The following is a 21,651-nucleotide window of genomic DNA, read 5'->3' on the forward strand; positions in this document are numbered from 1 at the left end:
CCCAGGTACTCTCAGAATGAGTATTTCATGGACAAAACATCATCTCTGTTGGTGAAAGATGACATTGACATTGTCCTAAGGTCCAAACTTGGTAGGAAGCCTGATTCAAAATGGCAGTAATATTAAATGCAAAGCCAGACAATGTTTAATATTAATGCCATTTTAAATATTGTGGCTTGAACCTACAACAAGCGGTGGCGCTTAGTAAATTTATCCCTAAGTCAGTATCACCAATACCAGTGGTCAGCAGACATATAAAACTCTCAACAATCTTGTACATTAAGTTCTATTGAGGAGATTTATCAAACCTTCTAAAGATGACAAGTGGAGAAGTTGCCCATAGCAATCAAATTTTACATAAGTTCTACATAAACGCTATTTAGAATCTGATTGGTTGCTCTGGCAAATTCTCCAACGTCTCCTTTTGCCGTCTTTAGAAGGTTTGGCGGGGGGACTCAATTTCCAAAATCTGGTACAGAAACACAAAACTCCCACAAGAAATGGCCAGGGGTAGCTTCTGTGCACTGCAGAAGAGGCTGAATAATGCTCAATAAAATAACTAAAGGATTCAATGGGATATGAGCATCCAAATTATAATTTCTCAAAGACTAGTGTTGGGATGAATGGGATGGTACAAGCGGACAGGTCCACCAAGAGAGGAATGCTGTGCTGCTTTCAAAGCAACTAAGACATACTGGTGAAGGAAGCCAGACATTCTGTGTTAATGGTCTGGCATTAATTACCACCAGAAATGCATATGAAACTAAGCACAACACAAAAATAACAATAAAGATCCAGGAAAGAGTGAAAACAAAGAAAAATAATAAAATAAATCTTTTGCTGAAAAGGCTGGAGAGCGGTACAATAATGAGTGTCTGCAGGCAACAGTGAAGCATGGTGGAGGTTCCTTGCAAGTTTGGGGCTGCATTTCAGAAAATGTAGCTGGGGATTTGGTCAGTATTAATGGTGTCCTCAATGCTGAAAAATACAGGCAGGTACTTGTCCATCATGTAATACCATCAGGGAGGCGTCTGATTGGCTCTAAATTTATTCTGCAGCAGAAGAACGACCCCAAACATACAGCCAATGTCATTAATAACTATCTTCAGCGTAAAGAAGAACAAGGAGTCCTGGAAGTGATGATATGGACCCCACACAGCCCAGACCTCAACAACATTGAGTCTGTCTGGGATTACATGAAGAGACAATAGGATCTGAGCAGGCCTACATCCACAGAAGATCTGTGATTAGTTCTCCAAGATGTTTGGAACAGCCTCCCTGCCAAGTTCCTTCAATAACTGTGTGCAAGTGTACATAGAAGAATTGACGAATTGTTGCTGTTTTTGAAGGCAAAGGGTGGTCATGCCAAATATTGATTTGATTTAGATTTCTCTTCTGTTCATTCACGTTGCAATTTGTTAATTGAGAAAAAAAAATAAACTAATAACACTTCTATGATTAAAAGCATTCTTACTTTGCAGCATTTTTTCCACACCTGCCTAAAACTTTTGCACAGTGCTGTATATGGTGTGTACACACCCGAAACTGCACTGTACGGCTGTACAAACTATATCTATCGTACAGTGTGCACCCTGCATTACATTTATGTGTATGTTTTCTACTGTCTCATATTAAATCATATTGTAAAAAGCTAGAACTCGTAAGTTTAGGCAAAACAGGAAAACTCTTGACCCCTGTTTGGTTCTCAAACCAGTATCATAATTCAGTGAAGCTCTCCAACAGGGGCTGCATTACAAGCTGCCACTCCCCTGCTGTGTGTGGCGTTTAATGGAAGTAGCACGGAGAAAGATGACCCACAAACCCTTCCTGTCCGGGGAGAGCTGAGCGGTCGGGGTGCCCTGTAGAATTTTTACAGATGTTTATAAACATGTTTCTGTCTGATCTCAATTAACATTTTACAATTTCTGCAAATTCACGGTACATAAATTATCTTTTTGGCACTGACCTACAGCTGAATATCACCGTCAGCTACAGCCTAGCCAGAAACATGCAGGAGCTGTACTCTGCTACGCATGTAATACAGAATAGATAGTTTAAAGGTTTCAAATCATTATTTTTTTTACTTGGCGGTTTCCTCCTGGAGGATGACAGAAATAATAATGCGACATTAAAATGAATCGACTAAAAAAAAAAATACAATTTGTTGTATTAATTAATAAGACTGCAAATAAGATAAAAACAGAACACGTTGAACTTGACGGAGGTTTTTTTCGTTTTATAAACTCGTTAACTGCGGAACTGTGTACTGTCATCTTGTCTGACAATTACAAAAGTGCTGTGGTATTTAACTAGAGAGCAGAGCTTTGTTTTATGTCTATTTCCCGTTGCTGTTTTAAAATCCAGCATTATAGAAATGGTACGGCTATGCTTATTTGTAGCGCTTAAGTTCTTTCAAATGAAAGACTGTGTCAGAGAAATGTTGGAACGAATTGAAAATAGAGAAATGTTGGAACTAATTGAAAATCAGAGTGTCTTCATGGCACAATGTAAAAACGTCTGCTGTATTCACTACAATACTGCGAAATCCAGTGAAAGTCTTGTTATTGAATGTTTTATTCATGATATGATTTTGTGAGATCCCAGTTTCTATGTATTAGGGATGGCCATCAAAGTGGTGTCCTTCGATGGATCCATCGTTGGTTAACATCGATTGCACCCCTCGATGAAACTCTGCGGTGGGGAACGGCAGGCCGCCTTTCAATCAAAATCAGGGGTGGGGCTTAGCTGGGGGTGGAGCTAAGCTCCGTCCCGTCCATAAAAAAAAAATCGTCTCCCACTCCTCCATCGATGGTAGATAATCATTGGCTTTCTGCCATCGATGGTGAAGGTATTCGACATTGGCCATAAACCATCTATGGATAACTTATCTATAACACATATCTAAAGTACTTTATATATATATATATAATATATATATATATATAAAGCTAAAGAGTGATAAAAAATTATGTCATCATGTTGGCATGTGATGACAGTCTAAACTCTGACAATTCCCACCAGTGTCCGTGATGTCACTTCCAGAGAGCTCCAGCATAACACACATCTACAGTCTCCACACATCTCTGCTATTTCCCATACTTACTCATCACACACCAACTCATGATGACAACACTGACACTCCTGCATATCACCCAATTACAACAGCACAGCATTATCCACATCCGCAGAATATATAACAGTATACAGGTGTGGCCACATACATCTCTCCGCCCTGCTCTACAAATCGCGCTACACATTACGCGTGAGTTCCCTGTGACTCGTTAAGCACATAGTCTTTTCTAGTGACCTTTTACCTTCCAATCTATCTTATTCGCAAAATGAGGCAAATAGAATACACAAGCAGCTTCTGCTGATAAAAATGATATGCGGCATGCCTATATTCTGTGTGTGACTGCGGGTGTACAGTATCTGCATGTTACATGCTACGTTACAGTGTCAGCGGCTGTGACACTAACACTGTGTTTCCTATTCACATCGCCGTTTGAATAAAATGCATTGGAAGGTAAAAAGTCGTAAGAAAAGACGCTCAGTGCTACCGAGATACGCCATGGCATGGCGCAAATAGAAGGGCTGTTTAACGCGCAAGGAAAAAGAAAGGCACACAGGGTGTAGGCTACATACACAAAGAGAAAAGACTTGGTAAAGGAAAAAATCCTAAACTGTACAATAATAAAGATGAACATAAAAAGGTAATCCTAACGATAATGTATACAATAAAATCAAGAGAAATACTGTGGAAAGAGGGGGAGAGAGAGGAGGAGAAATGAGGGGGATAGGCTGAAGATAGGAAGGTAGAGGAGGAAAGAGAAAAAAATACACCCAGGCAGCACTGGGGACAAAAAATACATCCAGGCAGCACTGGGGACAAAACATACATCCAGGCAGCACTGGGGACAAAACATACATCCAGGCAGCACTGGGGACAAAAAATACATCCAAGCAGCACTGGGGACAAAAAAATACACCCAGGCAGCACTGGGGACACAAAATACACCCAGGCAGCACTGGGGACAAAAAATACATCCAGGCAGCACTGGGGACAAAAAATACACCCAGGCAGCACTGGGGACAAAAAATACATCCAGGCAGCACTGGGGACAAAAAATACACCCAGGCAGCACTGGGGACAACATCTAGTAGCAATACATAGAGCACATTCATCTACAACAAGTGTCTGAGAATATTTGTGAGCTGGTTCATAGAATATGACCATAGAAGATGAAGAAATGGTATCATACTTGCCTACTCTCCAGGGACTGTCGGGATCCTCCCGATAATCGGGTGCCGCTCCCAGCACCCTGCAAGAGTAGGCAAGTCCCCCGGATTGTCGGTTCGGGGGGCAATGATGCGATTCGTGCTGAATCGCTTCATCATAGCCCCGCCCCCTGCTTTGTAATATTGACATTATAAAGCGGGGAGCGGGGCAGCGATGATGTGATCGCGCTGGCATGCCCCTGCTCCACCCACTTCAGCTGCCCCCACCCTCCCTGCTGCACCGACCTGGCTAGAATGTCGGTAAGTATGAAATGTATGGATTGGATGGGGTATTTAAAATTCTTAAGGAAAAATGTATCAGTTATGACCTTTAAAAACTGAACTTACTAAAAGGGTGACAATCCTGTAATTATTGTATGTCCCCTACTCAAGAAAAACATGGACCTCTGGCTAATCTCTAGCCACAGGTTATACAGTTGCAGGTTGCACACAATCTGCCTTGGAGACATTGGCTGGGCCGCAGTACTGTAGAATGAAATCTTGGAAGTTCAGGCTTTTGGCCACTTGGTGAATCTCGCCTTTGGTTGTAGCAGTTGTACATAGAAAAGTTATTTCATGAATATAACTACCGGTATCTGCAAGCCACGGCATTTACATTCTTTACCACATAGAAGCCTACGCTTAGTGGAGGGATGACAAGTGTGCGGCCAGGTCGTAGTGGCCTGGCCTTAAGATCTGGAAGAGTTCCATCATCAACCATCGCCAGCTGCTGTCCATTAAGCTGCACGGACCTGGGAAGAAAATGTAAATCCATGAATATATTAACATTATATAGGACATAATACTCCATAGTGTAAAGGATAAAGATAACTGGTCAGGGAGAAGGTCACTGATAATCTAAAGGTATAGAACTTCTGACCAAATACTTTTATACAGGATAAGACAAATCCTATATATTCATAGAGAAACATTTACAAAAATCATTCCAAGTCAGGCACAATTCTACAACTGTATTATCTGTTTTATCTAGTTGATTTTTCCTAATAGACATATCACTAGAACATTGGAAACAATGTATAAAATAGAACTGAAAAATGTACTTACCGTCACAAGAGTAACAGTCTCTAACATATGCAGCTGTTGTTTAAATTCCCATATTATGGGGCGGAATGGGTATGTAATGCCAGCTGTCGGGATGCCTCCTGTCAAAATACAGACAGCGGCATCCCAATGGTTTGTATCCCAACAGGGGTTGGGTAAGTATGCTTACCCTTCGCCCTTCCCCCCCTAACCCTCCCGTCTTGTAGCCTAACCCTAACCCTCCCCACCCCGCACCCTAACCCTCCCCATTGGTGCCTAAACCTAAGTCTCCCCCCTTCGTGCCTAACCCTTCCCCCTTAGTGCCTAACCCTAACCCCAGCAGTGGTGCCTAACCCTAACCTTTTCCCCTAGGGGTGCCTATCCATAATGCCCCTCCCCAAAAAAGACCTAACGCTAACCCCGCTATGCTACCTAAACCTTACCCCCCCCCCTTGCGGCTAACACTAATAGTGCCCCGGACTTATAGGTATGCGGTTATCTTACCGTTGGCAGAGATGCTGGCCGCCGGAATCCCGACAGTGGAATCCTGACCTGGGACTAAAGATAGGCGTCTAAATCCTGATGCCTATCTTTAGCCCCACGCCGAAATCCTGACGTTCCAGCATCCAGACCGAAGGTAAGTGGGGCTTTTTAGTTGTTAGCGGCAGGGGGGGAGGGTTAGGTTTAGGCACCCCCGGGAGGACTTAGGGTTAGGCACCTCCAGGGAGGGTTAGGCTAGGGGGAGGAGGGGTTAGGGTTTGGCACTACTGGGGGTAGGGTTAGGCACCTTCCCCCGGGAGGGTTAGGTTTAGGGTGCGGGAAGGGGGGGCTAGGCACCACCGGGGGATTTAGGGTTAGGCACCACCGGGGGGAGGTTAGGCTTAGGCACCACTAAGGGAGGGTTAGGGGAATAGAGGGGTAGGGTTAGGGCAATTACCTCCCTTGTCGGTATCTAGATCCGTCTGTCTTCCGGTGTTGAGATATGAACCGGCGGCTATTCAGTCGCTGGGACTTCATACCCATTCCGACTTACCTCGTTCGGGCTGTTGTCCTTCTATGTTCTGGCATCGGGATTAAGGTAGGCGTCGGTATTTTCACGCCTATCTTAAGTCCTTTGTCGGGCTTCCCCTGTTGGGATTGAGCCCGGCGGCATCGCGGCCGACCTGCTGCGGGCTATATATGAGAGCTATTGCTCATGCCCTGCCGGCACCAGCTGAGTGATCCCTTCTGGGTTAGTTGGTTTCCTGAGACTCACCTTCAGTGCTTTCCTACACCGGCGTATACATGAGCAGGTTTGCTTCTTTCTACATACATTATACAGTTCCCCCTCTGTATACCAGCCTCCAATATTCAGCCGGATACACATTCCTAACAAATCTCTCTATGAAAACATCATTGCCTTGCGTTTTAGCGGCATAATCACATTACTTGTGTATACAACTCCCCACCATATCTGGCGGACACCAAATTACTGGAATGATTCAGTATTGCTTCGGTGAAGGAACAGCTGCTCAGAATTGAAGCTGATTCAATCAGTGAAACACATTTGGCGCTTACTACCTACAGTTGGGCTACCTCCAGAAATCTGTATCTCCCTGGACCTTGCTCTGGGAAGCACACAAGAATCTACATTCCTTCACATCTATCACTAAAGAAAATGTATTTCATCAACCATTTAAATTGGTTATCTAGTGCCTCCAGTCCTTATAACTGGCAAGGGATCCGCTGCCATATCTTCATACCATCCAGAACTGAACTGCACAGAGCTGCAGCAACAAAGGTCACCACATCCGGAGTCACAGTGTGGTCACTGACCTGCATTATATCAGAGACTGCCCGGACGATTACTCTCCATGGAACTGGTAAAAACTACGTCTTCCTCTCAGCGGGACCTTCTGCATTTACTTCCCATTTGAATTTCTACCATAGCCTAGTAGCCCATTGCAGATGATATTATGCACTCATGTATCACCATTCACGGTTTTATATGTTGTTATGTATTGAGTGTATGACTATTTTATATGTGTTTTGTATACTTTTATTAATCTCTGTATTGCTACACTGCTTTGTAGTATATAATAAATTAGATTTACCACTACTCCCACACAGGTCTAGCAATTTTGGTTTATTAACTTGTTTCAATATTCTGTAACACTTGTACACATTAGTTTGCACTGTCCTCACCGGAATCTGTATGTAATGCCGGCGGGTGTTTAGCCGCCGGATAAAATACCAACAGCTGCAGCCCGGTGGGTCAAAATCCCAACAGGTCAAGGTAAGTACCCTAACCCTCCCCTCTCCCCCCTAGCCATACCCCATTAGTGCCTAACCCTAACCTCCCCAAGTTAGTGCCTAAACCTAACCTCCCCCCTCTCCGCATCCTAAGCCTAACCCTCCCCAGGGAGGTGCCTAGCCCTAACCGCCCCTAGTGGTGCCTAAGCCTAACCCCCCCTTCCCCTACCCTACCCCTCCCCCCCCTCTCCCCCCCCCCGCTGCTAGACGCTAAGACACCCAGCAAACCTTCGTTCGGTATGCCAGGTGTCGGGATTCCGTAGTGGGGATAATGAAAGGTGTTGGCATTTCGACGCCTATCTTTAGTCCCATGTCGGGATGTAAGTGTTGGGATTTCGGCGAGCGGGATAGCACCCATCGGTATACTGACTGCATCCCGTTCTCACCCTAGTCCTATTTCGCTGTAGACTGCAAGCTTTCGAGCAGGGCCCTCTTACTGCTTTCTCTGTGTGTTTGCACACAGTCCTGTTTTATTACTGTGTTCTCCCAATCGTAAAACACTATATAAATAATTGTCGAAAATAAACAACAACCAGCAACCAACAACACAGGAGCTCATTAAACAGAATGCACTTGGTTGTATCCGAAAATCACATTCATCTTTATACAGTAAGGCCCAGATTTATCAATGAGAAATATGACAGGAGCTGATTGGTTGGCGCACCATTTAAGATTAGAAACGAGTGATAACAAGAATATCACTCGTTGATAAATCTGGGCCTTAAGTATTCTAATTATGTTTTGGGCATGTTTCATTTCTTGTGAACTTTTGCAATTAGTCATTAATGGGAAACTCTTTGCAAAAATGATATTACCAAATTAAAATCATTATACTGGGTAACACAAGACACTAGAATAATTCCTAAGACCTAAAGTAGAAATTCTGCCTGAAATCGCCTGTTGATAACTATAGTATAAGATAAAAGGGCAATGTGAAAGAACAAAGTACACCTTATGTGCATAGCTCAGGATGCAGCTATTTCACAAAAAGGTTACCACCAACCCAATAAGTATGCAAATAATATAAGGAGATGTGAAGGAGTGCTCCCAAATTAGGAAAAAGTCTGTACCAGTCCAGCGAGTCTCTGATATATGTTCTGTATACCAGTTCAGCAAACCCTTGATAGATAACAATTCCAGGTCCACCTTCAGAGGTCCCTAGAATGGATAGCAGCTCCAGTACTCGATTGACGTGTTTCAACTCTTAAGTCTTTATCAAGGCTTTTCAGAGTTTAAACGCGTTGGTAGAGTACAGGAATACAGAAGCTGCTATCCTTTCTTGGGACCTCTTTGGTGGACCATCTACAACGTGGTGGTGATTTGCCCTGGGACTCTTGCTTACATTTCGTCTTAGTGCCTTGGTTACGGCCCAAGTTGGCACGCAGCCATTTTTATCATTTTTTATGATCACTATATGAAATGGGAGTATATTTTAACATTATTTTTAACATGAAATAAGTTGTGCAGTTTTACTATACTACTATACTAGAAGTATATACAGTATTTATGATTTCTTTGTGGTCCATCGACACAAGTATATCAAAGTGAATGAAGTACTGCTGTGGAATATTGTTGGGTCCTAAAGCATATTTGGATCTGGAATTATTATCTACCAAGGATTTGCTGAACTGGTATACAGAACAAATTATATCAGAGACTCGCTGGACTGGTACAGACTTTTCCCTAATTTGGGAGCGCTGCGTCACATCTCTTTATATTGTTTACAGTATAAGATACTCTGTTGCTGTTTTCTGACAGATAACTGACCTTCCACAGCAACAACTGTTACCATGGTAATAAGCTGTGCACGGCACATTGCAGCCTGCGGTCACAGAGAAGCAGCGTTAGACACCGCACTGTGAAGACACCTGTGACTGTGGGCCATAGGGATTACAGTAATCTATTCTTTATGTCTTCCACATGCGTCTCAACAGCACACAGCACATAAAATGGATCTATGAGGCTATAAAGCACATTGTAACAGAATGAAATAATCAGTAACTATAATATTCACCATGCATGGGGGACACTTGTGTAAAATGGAGCAATCCAGATAGGTGGTAGATTATAGAATTAGCCTGGAAAAGTGGTCCTCCCTCTATGCAATATTCTATGCATTTTCCTCTGTACAATGCCAAGTTATTAGTGCTTATTGTGCAACTTCATCATAAATAATGCTAATTTATTTCATGTTACTTCTAAACTTGGGTCCTTACCGCTTATCCCTTTGGCTTGAGAAAATGAGAAACGTCCGTTACAGAGGATAAATAAAATATGCAAATATACAGTAATTTATATTTATTGCCTTGCACTTAATTTAAATGAATAGTGCTTAATTTTCATACAGCTCTATAAGTACTGATTGTTAGCACTAGAGGGAGCCCTTGCAATTTGAAGGAACCAAAATAATTACATATTATATGACCTATATTTTACATATCACCCTCAGTTCTTATGCAGTCATTTCAGCCTATGTTTAAATGATCTGACTTTAACATTCACATATGAGTTTTTAGCTATCTTAAGCTGTGAATAATAAATAGCAACTGCAATACAATATATTTTATAATAAAGAAGTTATGTGCACTAATCATCACTTAAATTTCTACCAAAGCAGATGAAAATGAACTAGGCATTATAAAGGTACTGATATCTCCTGCTTACCTTTAATCTGTGATCTGTCTTGCAGTTCCCATACACTAGTATAGGGACCTAAATTAATCAAGCTCCGAAAATACTGACTGTGGGAGCATTCGCCATCTTCAGATGGTGTTTGCTCCCGTACACCAGCTCTTTTCCTATGGAAAGGAGTCCTGGGTTGTGAAGAGCTCCTGTCTAGCTCCTTCCGCCGGACGCCTGGGCTCACGCAGGCGCATTAGCACTGCCGAGTCAGACCCCCGATAAATAACATAATGAATGGACCCCTAATAAGTGTCAACTCCTGTAAATAATATCTGTATACACAGTAAGATTTGATGTCATCACTAGTATGCATTAGGAAAGTGTGTGTATTAAGGAATAATAACCTTTAATAGTAATTATTATGGATCCATAGATTGTAAGCTTGTTAACAGGGCCATGAAATAAGGTTTAGACTTTCTAGATGTCACTGATTTTCTGTGGGAGATCATTGTTTGTTGAAGGGATCTGAAACTACATCTCAAATAGTGCCACTCAACTCTAAATTGTGTAAGTATCAATGACAACTTCCTGTTAGATCTGATTGGGAGTTTGTCCTATAAATATCAAGCTTATAAAGCTGGCCACACACATAGCGATATTTTACTCAATCTGGCCGATTCTGACACATTGGAACGGCAGATCGTTTAAATCGCTGGTCGTACATCGCATAGTCAGATTTGCCGTGCAGTAGGGCAGATCTGACAATCTAGGAGGCGATGCAATGTGAAAGTCTGGATGCAGGAGAGATTGTATGAAGATTGGACACCAAATCATGTGCAGAGCTGCCGGGGAGAGTTTCAAGGGAAATAGTACACATCGGCTGATTGTGTGCAGATCGCCATGTGTGTGGCCAGCTTCACACTGCTGGTACTGTAGGTCTCTGGACTGAAACATGTTGATACAAGGAAACATGTTGATACAAAGAGTGTCAATAGCTTTCATGGAATTTTTTCATCTACAATGTTTTTTTTTTTTATTTATCTAATTTCATGTATATGTAGACTCTCTTTTAAAATAATTTAAAATAATTTTTTTTTTTTTTTGCATATGAATATGGACTACGGCATGCTTTTTTTTATCTTTATCTGAGTGTTTTATTAAATATTTTTTTAATTTGTATTACTGGTTGCTGTGAATAATTACAGTACATGGGCATATTTTTAAAGGAACTCGGTCCAGGTGAACATTGAAAAGAAACCTTGATAGGAGTTCCATCCCCCCTGACGCTGTGAGTTGGAGTATGCACATTTTCCACAGAGGACGTATGTGAATGGTTGCGGATGTGAAGTTAAAGATACAGTAACTTTACAGGAGTCTTTTAAGTTGGCCATACACCAGGCCAACTTTCCTCCATCCATCCAACTAGTTGGTTGGTTGGAATGAAAATCGGGTAATTCACCAGAAAACACGAAAAAGGTCGTTCGGGCAAGTTGGTTAAATCTTTTTGATTTAAAAAACTTGTCTGAACAAAAGCTTTCATCCGTTTTCCGGTGTTTGGGAGCAAATTGCTGATTGTCATTTGCTCCCATACATTACCGGATTTTCATTCCAAACTACCAACTAGTTGGATGGTTGGCGGAAAGTTGGTCTGGTGTATGGCCAGCTACTTACCTCTACTATGTGTGTTAGGGTACGTCTAGCACCGTGTTTTAAAGGCGAGTTTAAAGTGCAACGGAATATGCTGCGTTATATAAGAAACTGTTAATAAATAAATAAATAAATAAGTAAAGAAACCCTTGTGTGTATTACATCGCAGATATAAAGAGTGAGTGAATGAAACATACTACACATTGTTTTTTTCTGTTTATTTGTTGTTTCCACATACATCCATGAGTAAAAGAATCAAAGGACCTCAAGAAGTCTGGATGGTATTAATAAGAGGACTACAAATGATTGTTCACGTCTGTCACAAGGGATGTATTCCATCTTCTGATGTATAATTGTGTACGTGTATGGATCTATTTAGATTAGTTTGAGCGCCTTGGATTGAGTCTGCCCCACATCTTTTAGCGTTACCTCTATGTCTGTCTGTCATTATCCAGTTTTGTTTTATTACTATTTGTTCTCAATTGTAAAGTGCAATGGAATATGCTGGTGCTACTGTATATAAGCAACTGTAAAGTAATAATAATAATATATTAATAATAAAATAATAATAATAATGTAACAATAATATTAATAATAATAATTATAATAAATCAGAAGTAACTTTTTCTATTTTTAAACCTTTTTTTTCCACTAAGCAGGACAGACAACCAAAGCCTGGCTAATGCTGGCCATACACCTGCATGACCAGCTTAATAGATAAGATTCACATACAATTCCCCGCAGCTCCCTGGCAGTCCCAGGGGCACGATTTGTTGTTTTTCATTGCACGCGATCTGTCGTACGATCGATCGTGTGTCACGCGCTCATCAGGGAAAAGTCATTGAAATGACATGAATGGACGCACGATGCATCGCATGCACAAAATAAAGGTACGATCTGCAGACGATACGATGGACCATATGGGCGGCACATCAGATCATACGATCCATTTTAGGAGCTGCGGGTGTATGGTGTACGATTCATCGTAAGGCTCGCCGAAAATCGGGCAATCGGCCCGAAATCGTGCAGGTGTATGGCCAGCATTAGAGTTTCATTGCGCAAGCATATAGCTGCATAACCCTGAAGATGGTGAGGCAGTAAGTCCTATTGATAAATGAAGACAATAGGAGGTGTTCTATCACCTGTTGATATTAAATGGGCCTTTGGGGCATATCATTAATTATAGGGTGTTGGTCCTAGTAATCATAATTTCTTATCACCGCTTATCCCTGCAATAAGGAATAAAGATTCGCTTTAATGTAACATTAATCACATGCTGTGATGTGTTAGAAGTAAACTGAACTAGTCGTATCCTGTAAACTTTTGCGAAAATGTAGCCCATAGGTTACAAGAAGATGGCGTTGTGTCTGCCTCACTCCCTGAGCGCGCAATTTCATTATGTCGCACAGAGAGGGCATGACTGGCATTCCCGGAAAAGTTCATCGCTGACCGGACGTCCTGAGGATCGGCTGCATATACTGTGCAGGGTGCCCGTCTGGAGCATCCACAGGATACTTAGCGGGTGCAGCAGCAGCAATCCTGGCTGCAGGGCACCATTCCTGGCACCCTGCTAGCCAGCAGTAAGGGCCAGGGGGTGATGGTGCTGTCCACAGAGCCTCTGTGCTCTGTGTAGTGGCATCGGTCACCCATAGCTAGTTATGGGCCTGGAGTTAGCTACTGGGGCCAAGCTCCGTACTGCGAAGCATATGTTTGGCATTTTAGCAGCCCCTATAGATACCTATGGGGGCTACTTTTGCTTTTCTCAATTACCAGGCAGAAATTACCAGGCAGAAATTGTACCTTGGGTAATTCACAAGACAAAGAAATTATCTACAAGTCATTTCACAGTAAAGATTCTTAATAAACCTGCTGACGGGTCAGGAAAATAAATCCCGATGTGGGCATTTGTAGCAGTGAAACAAATGCATGTTACGATGGTATGTGGTGCAATGAATTCATTAGATGTTGGCAAATTATTTTGGCCACAAATTGGTTGTCTGCGCTGTTTACTTATTATAGTCCAACCCGTATCTTTGTGGTCTCTTATGTCTCTTTCTTAAGACATTTTGGGAGCTATGTATAACTGTTTTGTACAATAAAAAGATCATATTACCATAGCTGGCCAAAGTGTTTAACACAAAATCCAAACATGTCCAAACCTCTTTAAGATTAGGAACATTTGTTTGGAAATGTTGGAATCTCAATTTTCTACCAATCTTTACAGAAGAGTAGAATGTTTGGTTTTGTATCCAGAGGTCTGGATGAAGAACTAAATCTCAGAACATTAATCTAAGCCAGGACTGACACACTAAACACTGCACAATTATATTCCTGGAGTGATGTCTGTTTTCTCCTCTCTCTCTTTTAAGAGGGTCATGGGTAGAATTTAGAACTTTAAAAGCTGAGGCTTTGAGAAACGCTGCACAATTTTACAACTGGCTACATTTAAAACACTCTTGTAACTTATTAAAGAACACAGCTACTAGCAAAGTACCAGGCTACGTCCAGATATACAATAGGGACAAAGTAAGCATCAAACCCTAGGAAATGCTGATTGAGATTTATTTTGAGAATGCACAAACATCTCTCTGTGTGCATCTGGTTGTATGACCGTGTGTCCCTAAATGCAGTAAGGTGACTATAATGGGTAAAGGGATACAGTTTTAAAAGCAGACCCACCCCACCTTGTCCCCACTATACTAACTCTGTTCCAGGCCCGGCACTTCATGGTTCTCCCCTCTCCTAATCTTTATTGTCCTCTGTTGCTGCAGTGGGAGCATTTGAGGTTGTGGTAGGGGTACCGCGCATGACAGAGACGGGACAGGTCACGTCAATTGTTGCTTTAAAGAAAGGGGGGCAGGAACATGTGATAGATTCTTTTGAGTACATTTGGTGGAAAACAATATAGTGAAACCATCATAAAGTCAATAGGTATATTATATTAATTATTACATTGTACTAGTGCCAATACTATAAAAGAAAAGGTGGCGGCACTCATCTAAAGTTACATACTGTATATGAAATGTATTCACTGATCTCGTCTAGACTCTGTAACTAGTCATAGGAATTAAAAAATGTCCCCCCCCCCAAAAAAAAATAAATAAAAAATAAATCACTGCACTGTGTATATATAGGAGACATACATAGATATTGTGGTTTTTGCAGGTTCTATATGTATACGGCATGCGCGAGAGGATAGATGGGCATAGACTTTATAATTAACCTAATGGTAAAAAGCACCGGATGATTTATTATAGGATGTATGTATGGGTTTATAATCTGTATTTTGGTTTTCAGAAAAGGCAGTACTACATTATACACTGTAATATTAGGAAGGCTGTAACCAGATGAGGCTGACGTCACAGATATAGCAACATGCTAAAATGTAAACAGAGCCATAAATTAGTCTTTAATATGAAACAATGCAGCTTAAATACTTGGGACTGGCTCCTGTCCTAGCTGCGTATCAGGCGCGGGAGAGAAGCAGCAGTATGATGTATCATCAGGGGAGAACAAATGTTTTACACTAAACTGCAATATTTTTCCTTTGTAAATGACCCCCCTGAGTGATGGTGCTATGAATTAGAATTCAGATACTACAGGAATTCCATGTAGGAAAACAATGACACTCCAAAGAATACAATAAAACCCCTTTCAGACCAATACTCCTGGTCTGACCAGGGATTTTGAACACGGGTCTAATGCTGTTGTAATTATGTACTGCAAACAAGCAACAGAGACAGATTGTACCAGAACAGGACCAGTGCTAGGTGTAGGCAAACATAGGTGGTTGCTTAGGGGAGCAGGGTGCCTTAAACAATGGGCAAGTGATATAATCTCACTCATTCAGACTTTTGGCACTACAAAACCCTCAGACTGAGCACCTCCTGCTGGCATGGATGGCGGCAGCTGGCGGATTCTTACTCTGGGTAAGGAGCAGGGAGTGTGTGTGCTGTGCCACGAGGTATCTACTGGTGCCGCATCGTAAGAGGTGATACCAACATTCTGCCTGCAACTGCTGAGAGTCCTATTTTCTTTCTCCCCACTATGATACATAGAAAGACTGGTTTCTCTGTATGCAACTATCAAATGGTACACACACAGCCCAGCTTAGCTGTAATGATGGCTTTCTATATACACCCAGCATACGTAAGCAAATAACACCATTTCTGCATTAACTGTTTAGCCTTGTATTAAAATGTCGGGAAGAGAGTGGATCCATATGAAGTTGGCTTTTACTACATGAGTCTAGCTTGGGACAGCGCTGTGTTACTGGTCTCCTGCTATGCATTGCTGGAAAACAGACCCAGAGACTGGGGCGCACTTGTTTACATTCTACTAAGCAGCCAGTTTACTGGCATCATAAATCCAAGGAAGCTCTTAAGTACACAGTCCTATATCTGGGAGGTCTGCATTTTTCATCTGCACCAGGTTTATCTATAGGTAACGTGTACGCTGAGTGGGTGAAGTGTTACGAGAGTTATCTTGTGTACTTGAGACCTGTCATAAAGACACATACAGTGCCATGAGAAAGTATTCAGCCCCTGTCTTTCCACACTTCAGCATCCGGAATCTGTGCCCACGTACATTACCTTCCATCACAGCACTGACTTCTGTAGCTCATTCACGGGACTAGTGTGTGTTTCATAAGGGCCCTGCTTATCCCACAACCGAGTGCGAGGGCGGCCTTGTCTAGGCAGTGTAGCTGTAGCTTCATACGTCTTACGCACATTGGGCCGGATTCATAGTCTTTGTACGCAGCGGCTGTGCAATACCGTACAGCTAATATGCTAACGCCGCAGGAGAGGCCTAAGGGCAAAAGACGCCTCCACCCAGCATTCCGGAAGACGCAGCATCGGATCACCGGCACAATCCTTAGCCGCGGCCCATCGGATCACAGTCACGACCATCACAGCCGTGGTCCATCTGAGTAAGCGTAAAGTTGGGTACACACTACGCAATCCAGGATCGTGGCCGATGGTACGACCGATGTATGGGGACAGCGGGCCATTCCGCAAGAGGAAGGTAAGCAGGAGATATCTGTGATACTAGTGTATGTGTATGGGGACAGTGGGCCATTCCGCCAGAGGAAGGTAAGTAGGAGATATCTGTGATACTAGTGTATGGGGACAGCGGGCCATTCCGCAAGAGGAAGGTAAGTAGAAGATATCTGTGATATTAGTGTATGGGGACAGTGGGCCATTCCGCCAGAGGAAGGTAAGTAGGAGATATCTGTGATACTAGTGTATGGGGACAGCGGGCCATTCCGCCAGAGGAAGGTAAGTAGGAGATATATGTGATACTAGTGTATGGGGACAGCGGGCCATTCCGCCAGAGGAAGGTAAGCAGGAGATATCTGTGATACTAGTGTATGGGGACAGCGGGCCATTCCGCCAGAGGAAGGTAAGCAGGAGACATCTGTGATACTAGTGTATGGGGACAGCGGGCCATTCTGCCAGAGGGAGGTTAAGTAGGAGATATCTGTGGTACTAGTGTATGGGGACAGTGGGCCATTCTGCCAGAGGAAGGTAAGTAGGAGATATCTGTGATACTAGTGTATGGGGACAGCGGGCCATTCTGCCAGAGGAAGGTAAGTAGGAGATATCTGTGATACTAGTGTATGGGGACAGTGGGCCATTCTGCCAGAGGAAGGTAAGTAGGAGATATCTGTGATACTAGTGTATGGGGACAGCGGTCCATTCCGGGAGAGGAAGGTAAGTAGGAGATATCTGTGATACTAGTGTATGGGGACAGCAGGCCGTTCCATCAAAGGAAGGTAAGCAGGAGATGTCTGTGATACTAGTGTATGGGGACAGTGGTCCATTCCGGGAGAGGAAGGTAAGTAGGAGCTATCTGTGATACTAGTGTATGGGGACAGTGGGCCATTCTGCCAGAGGAAGGTAAGTAGGAGCTATCTGTGATACTAGTGTATGGGGACAGCAGGCCGTTCCGTCAAAGGAAGTTAAGTAGGAGATATCTGTGATACTAGTGTATGGGGACAGCGGGCCATTCCGCCAGAGGAAGGTAAGTAGGAGATATCTGTGATACTAGTGTATGGGGACAGCGGGCCATTCCGCCAGAGGAAGGTAAGCAGGAGATATCTGTTACTCTAGTGTATGGGGACAGCGGGCCATTCTGCCAGAGGAAGGTAAGTAGGAGATATCTGTGATACTAGTGTATGGGGACAGTGAGCCATTCTGCCAGAGGAATTTAAGTAGGAGATATCTGTGATACTAGTGTATGGGGACAGCGGTCCATTCCGGGAGAGGAAGGTTAGTAGGAGATATCTGTGATACTAGTGTATGGGGACAGCAGGCCGTTCCGTCAAAGGAAGGTAAGAAGGAGACATCTGTGATACTAGTGTATGGGGACAGCAGGCCATTCCGCCAGAGGAAGGTAAGTAGGAGATATCTGTGATACTAGTGTATGGGGACAGCGGGCCATTCTGCCAGAGGAAGGTAAGTAGGAGATATCTGTGATACTAGTGTATGGGGACAGTGGGCCATTCTGCCAGAGGAAGGTAAGTAGGAGATATCTGTGATACTAGTGTATGGGGACAGCGTTCCATTCCGGGAGAGGAAGGTAAGTAGGAGATATCTGTGATACTAGTGTATGGGGACAGCAGGCCGTTCCATCAAAGGAAGGTAAGCAGGAGATGTCTGTGATACTAGTGTATTGGGACAGCGGTCCATTCCGGGAGAGGAAGGTAAGTAGGAGCTATCTGTGATACTAGTGTATGGGGACAGTGGGCCATTCTGCCAGAGGAAGGTAAGTAGGAGCTATCTGTGATACTAGTGTATGGGGACAGCAGGCCGTTCCGTCAAAGGAAGTTAAGTAGGAGATATCTGTGATACTAGTGTATGGGGACAGCGGGCCATTCCGCCAGAGGAAGGTAAGTAGGAGATATCTGTGATACTAGTGTATGGGGACAGCGGGCCATTCCGCCAGAGGAAGGTAAGCAGGAGATATCTGTTACTCTAGTGTATGGGGACAGCGGGCCATTCTGCCAGAGGAAGGTAAGTAGGAGATATCTGTGATACTAGTGTATGGGGACAGTGAGCCATTCTGCCAGAGGAATTTAAGTAGGAGATATCTGTGATATTAGTGTATGGGGACAGCGGTCCATTCCGGGAGAGGAAGGTTAGTAGGAGATATCTGTGATACTAGTGTATGGGGACAGCAGGCCGTTCCGTCAAAGGAAGGTAAGAAGGAGATATCTGTGATACTAGTGTATGGGGACAGCAGGCCATTCCGCCAGAGGAAGGTAAGTAGGAGATATCTGTGATACTAGTGTATGGGGACAGCGGGCCATTCCGCCAGAGGAAGGTAAGTAGGAGATATCTGTGATACTAGTGTATGGGGACAGCGGGCCATTCTGCCAGAGGAAGGTTAGTAGGAGATATCTGTGATACTAGTGTATGGGGCTAGCGGGCCATTCCGCAAGAAGAAGGTAAGTAGGAGATATCTGTGATATCTCCTGCATTACCTTCTTGATGAATGGCCCAATAACTTAATTTTTACAATTGCAGGTGAAAATTTACATTAACCTCTGCACCCAGAGTATGTAATCCCTGTATCCAGGGTATGTAACCCCTGCATCCAGAGTATGTATCCTCTGCATCCAGGGCCGGATTAAGGTCTGTGGGGGCCCCTGGGCAACAAACTTGTGGGGGCCCCTATATACCACCGTCCCCTGTATGCAGTGCCCTCAGTAGTGCCCCTTATATAGTGCCCCCAGACTCAGTAGTGGTCCCCCCCATGCAGTGCCCCTTATATAGTGCCCCCAGTAGTCCCCCCTTATGCATTGCCCCCAGAAGTAGTCCCCCCTATACACTGCCCCCAGTAGTAGCCCACCCCTATTCAGTGCCGCCAGTAGTAGTCCTATGCATTGCCCCCAGTGCCCCCATGAAGCGGCCCCCCCTAAGCAGTGCCCCTTACACACACACACACAAAAAAAACACAACTTACCTGAAACCCCGCTCCTGACGCGACCGCCGCTGTCCGCTCCGACTCCTCTTTTCCTGCAGTATGGGAGAGACGCCAGCGTCATGACGTCACTCCCATCATCACCCGGGGGGGAGCCAGAAGACGGAGCTCATAAGTGAGCTCCAGCCAGCTCCCTCCGTTGAAGCAGCAGCCAATGAGAGTCTGTGTGACTCTCATCGGCTGCTGTAACAAACACACAGCTGCTGCCGGCGGCTGTGTGTATGTCACTGTGTAATGTGGCCGCGCTCACTGCGCGGTCTACACTACACCAGCGGGGGGACACTAGTGGCGGGTGAAGCCACCGGCTGCACCGCTGCCAGTGGGGGCCCCTCTGTGCGTGGGGACCCAGGGATGACCGCCCCTGTCACCACCCCCTTAATCCGGCCCTGCCTGCATCCAGAGTATGCAACCCCTGCACCAGGAGTGTGTAAACCATGCACCAGGAGTGTGTAAACCCTGCACCAGGAGTGTGTAAGCCCTGCACCAGGAGTGTGTAAACCCTGCACCAGGAGTGTGTAAACCCTGCACCAGGAGTGTGTAAGCCCTGCACCAGGAGTGTGTAAACCCTGCACCAGGAGTGTGTAAGCCCTGCACCAGGAGTGTGTAAACCCTGCACCAGGAGTGTGTAAGCCCTGCACCAGGAGTCTGTAAGCCCTGCACCAGGAGTGTGCAACCCTGCACCAGGAGTGTGTAAACCCTGCACCAGGAGTGTGTAAACCCTGCACCAGGAGTATGCAACCCCTGCACCTGGAGTGTGTAAACCCTGCACCAGGAGTGTGTAAACCCTGCACCAGGAGTGTGTAAACCCTGCACCAGGAGTATGCAACCCCTGCACCTGGAGTGTGTAAACCCTGCACCAGGAGTGTGTAAACCCTGCACCAGGAGTGTGTAAACCCTGCATCAGGAGTATGCAACCCCTGCACCTGGAGTGTGTAAACCCTGCACCTGGAGTATGTAAGCCGTGCAGCCACTTATTGTACTCACTTTGATTGGATTCCCTCTGATCCGTGTGGCTGGAGGAGATACTGGTGGACAATTTTATCCCTCAATGTTCCGGCCAACTTGATTTTTTTTCTTAATCGATGTAGGTTTATGATATAAAGTGTTATTGACCCTCGCACATAATTATGGCTACATGTAAAAAAAAAAAAGAAAGACATCAGTATCACAGAAAATATGAAGAGCCTACGACAAGGGGGGTGTCTGCTCTGGTGCAATCATATACAGTATGGTTAGACCCGGGACCTCTGCTTTCAGTTTTAAGAGAGAACCATAAAAACCAAAACAAGAAAGTGATGTACAGTATATTGTAGTTGGTTGATGTTTCAAGTGAGCTCTGCCATTAATAGCATTGTTAGTTGCGGTGTATGGGCTAGATTCAGAGGGGCAAGCAACTCTGTTTTGCGGACAGATTTTTCACATGAGGCTCAGATCCAGGCCGGGCATAAGCATTTTTGTGCAACTATAGGTGATTCACACCTCTGCCGCATCTGCACTTGTGGCTGATTAGGTGTAACTGGATGTCACCTGCAGGCTACGTGTTCTGAAGGTGTGACAGGGGCATGTAGATGCCACTGTCAGATCTGTCTGATTTTGGATGGGTCACTTGCACCAGGTATAGGGTGGGTGCAAGTGATCTTGAGAGTGATAACCGCTGCTTCCACAAAAGGATGGACTGGGGCAATGCGGACACATTGATGCATGCGACTCAGGATGCGGGCAAAGATCCGCATTTATTTCCGCGCATGCAATACGGTTCTCAATCAGGACCAACTATGTCCGTGCACC

General features: G+C 44.2%; 1 protein-coding gene across 2 annotated transcripts in view; it reads right to left on the minus strand.

Annotated features, from left to right (window-relative positions):
- Positions 1-4,861: 4,861 nt before the first annotated feature.
- The window catches only part of HPSE2 (heparanase 2 (inactive)), a 349,622-nt gene continuing 332,832 nt past the window's right edge, over positions 4,862-21,651 (minus strand). For both annotated transcript variants that reach the window (XM_088482773.1, XM_088482772.1), the window contains 2 exons: positions 20,848-20,994; positions 4,862-5,027 (listed from right to left, as the gene is read on the minus strand). In XM_088482773.1, the coding sequence (XP_088338899.1) occupies positions 4,862-5,027; positions 20,848-20,994 (313 nt within the window). The remainder of the gene's footprint in view (positions 5,028-20,847; positions 20,995-21,651) is intronic.

This window comes from Taudactylus pleione, unplaced genomic scaffold, assembly GCF_031769625.1.
Source record: "Taudactylus pleione unplaced genomic scaffold, aTauple2 ptg000292l, whole genome shotgun sequence".
Taxonomy (NCBI): Eukaryota; Metazoa; Chordata; class Amphibia; order Anura; family Myobatrachidae; genus Taudactylus; species Taudactylus pleione.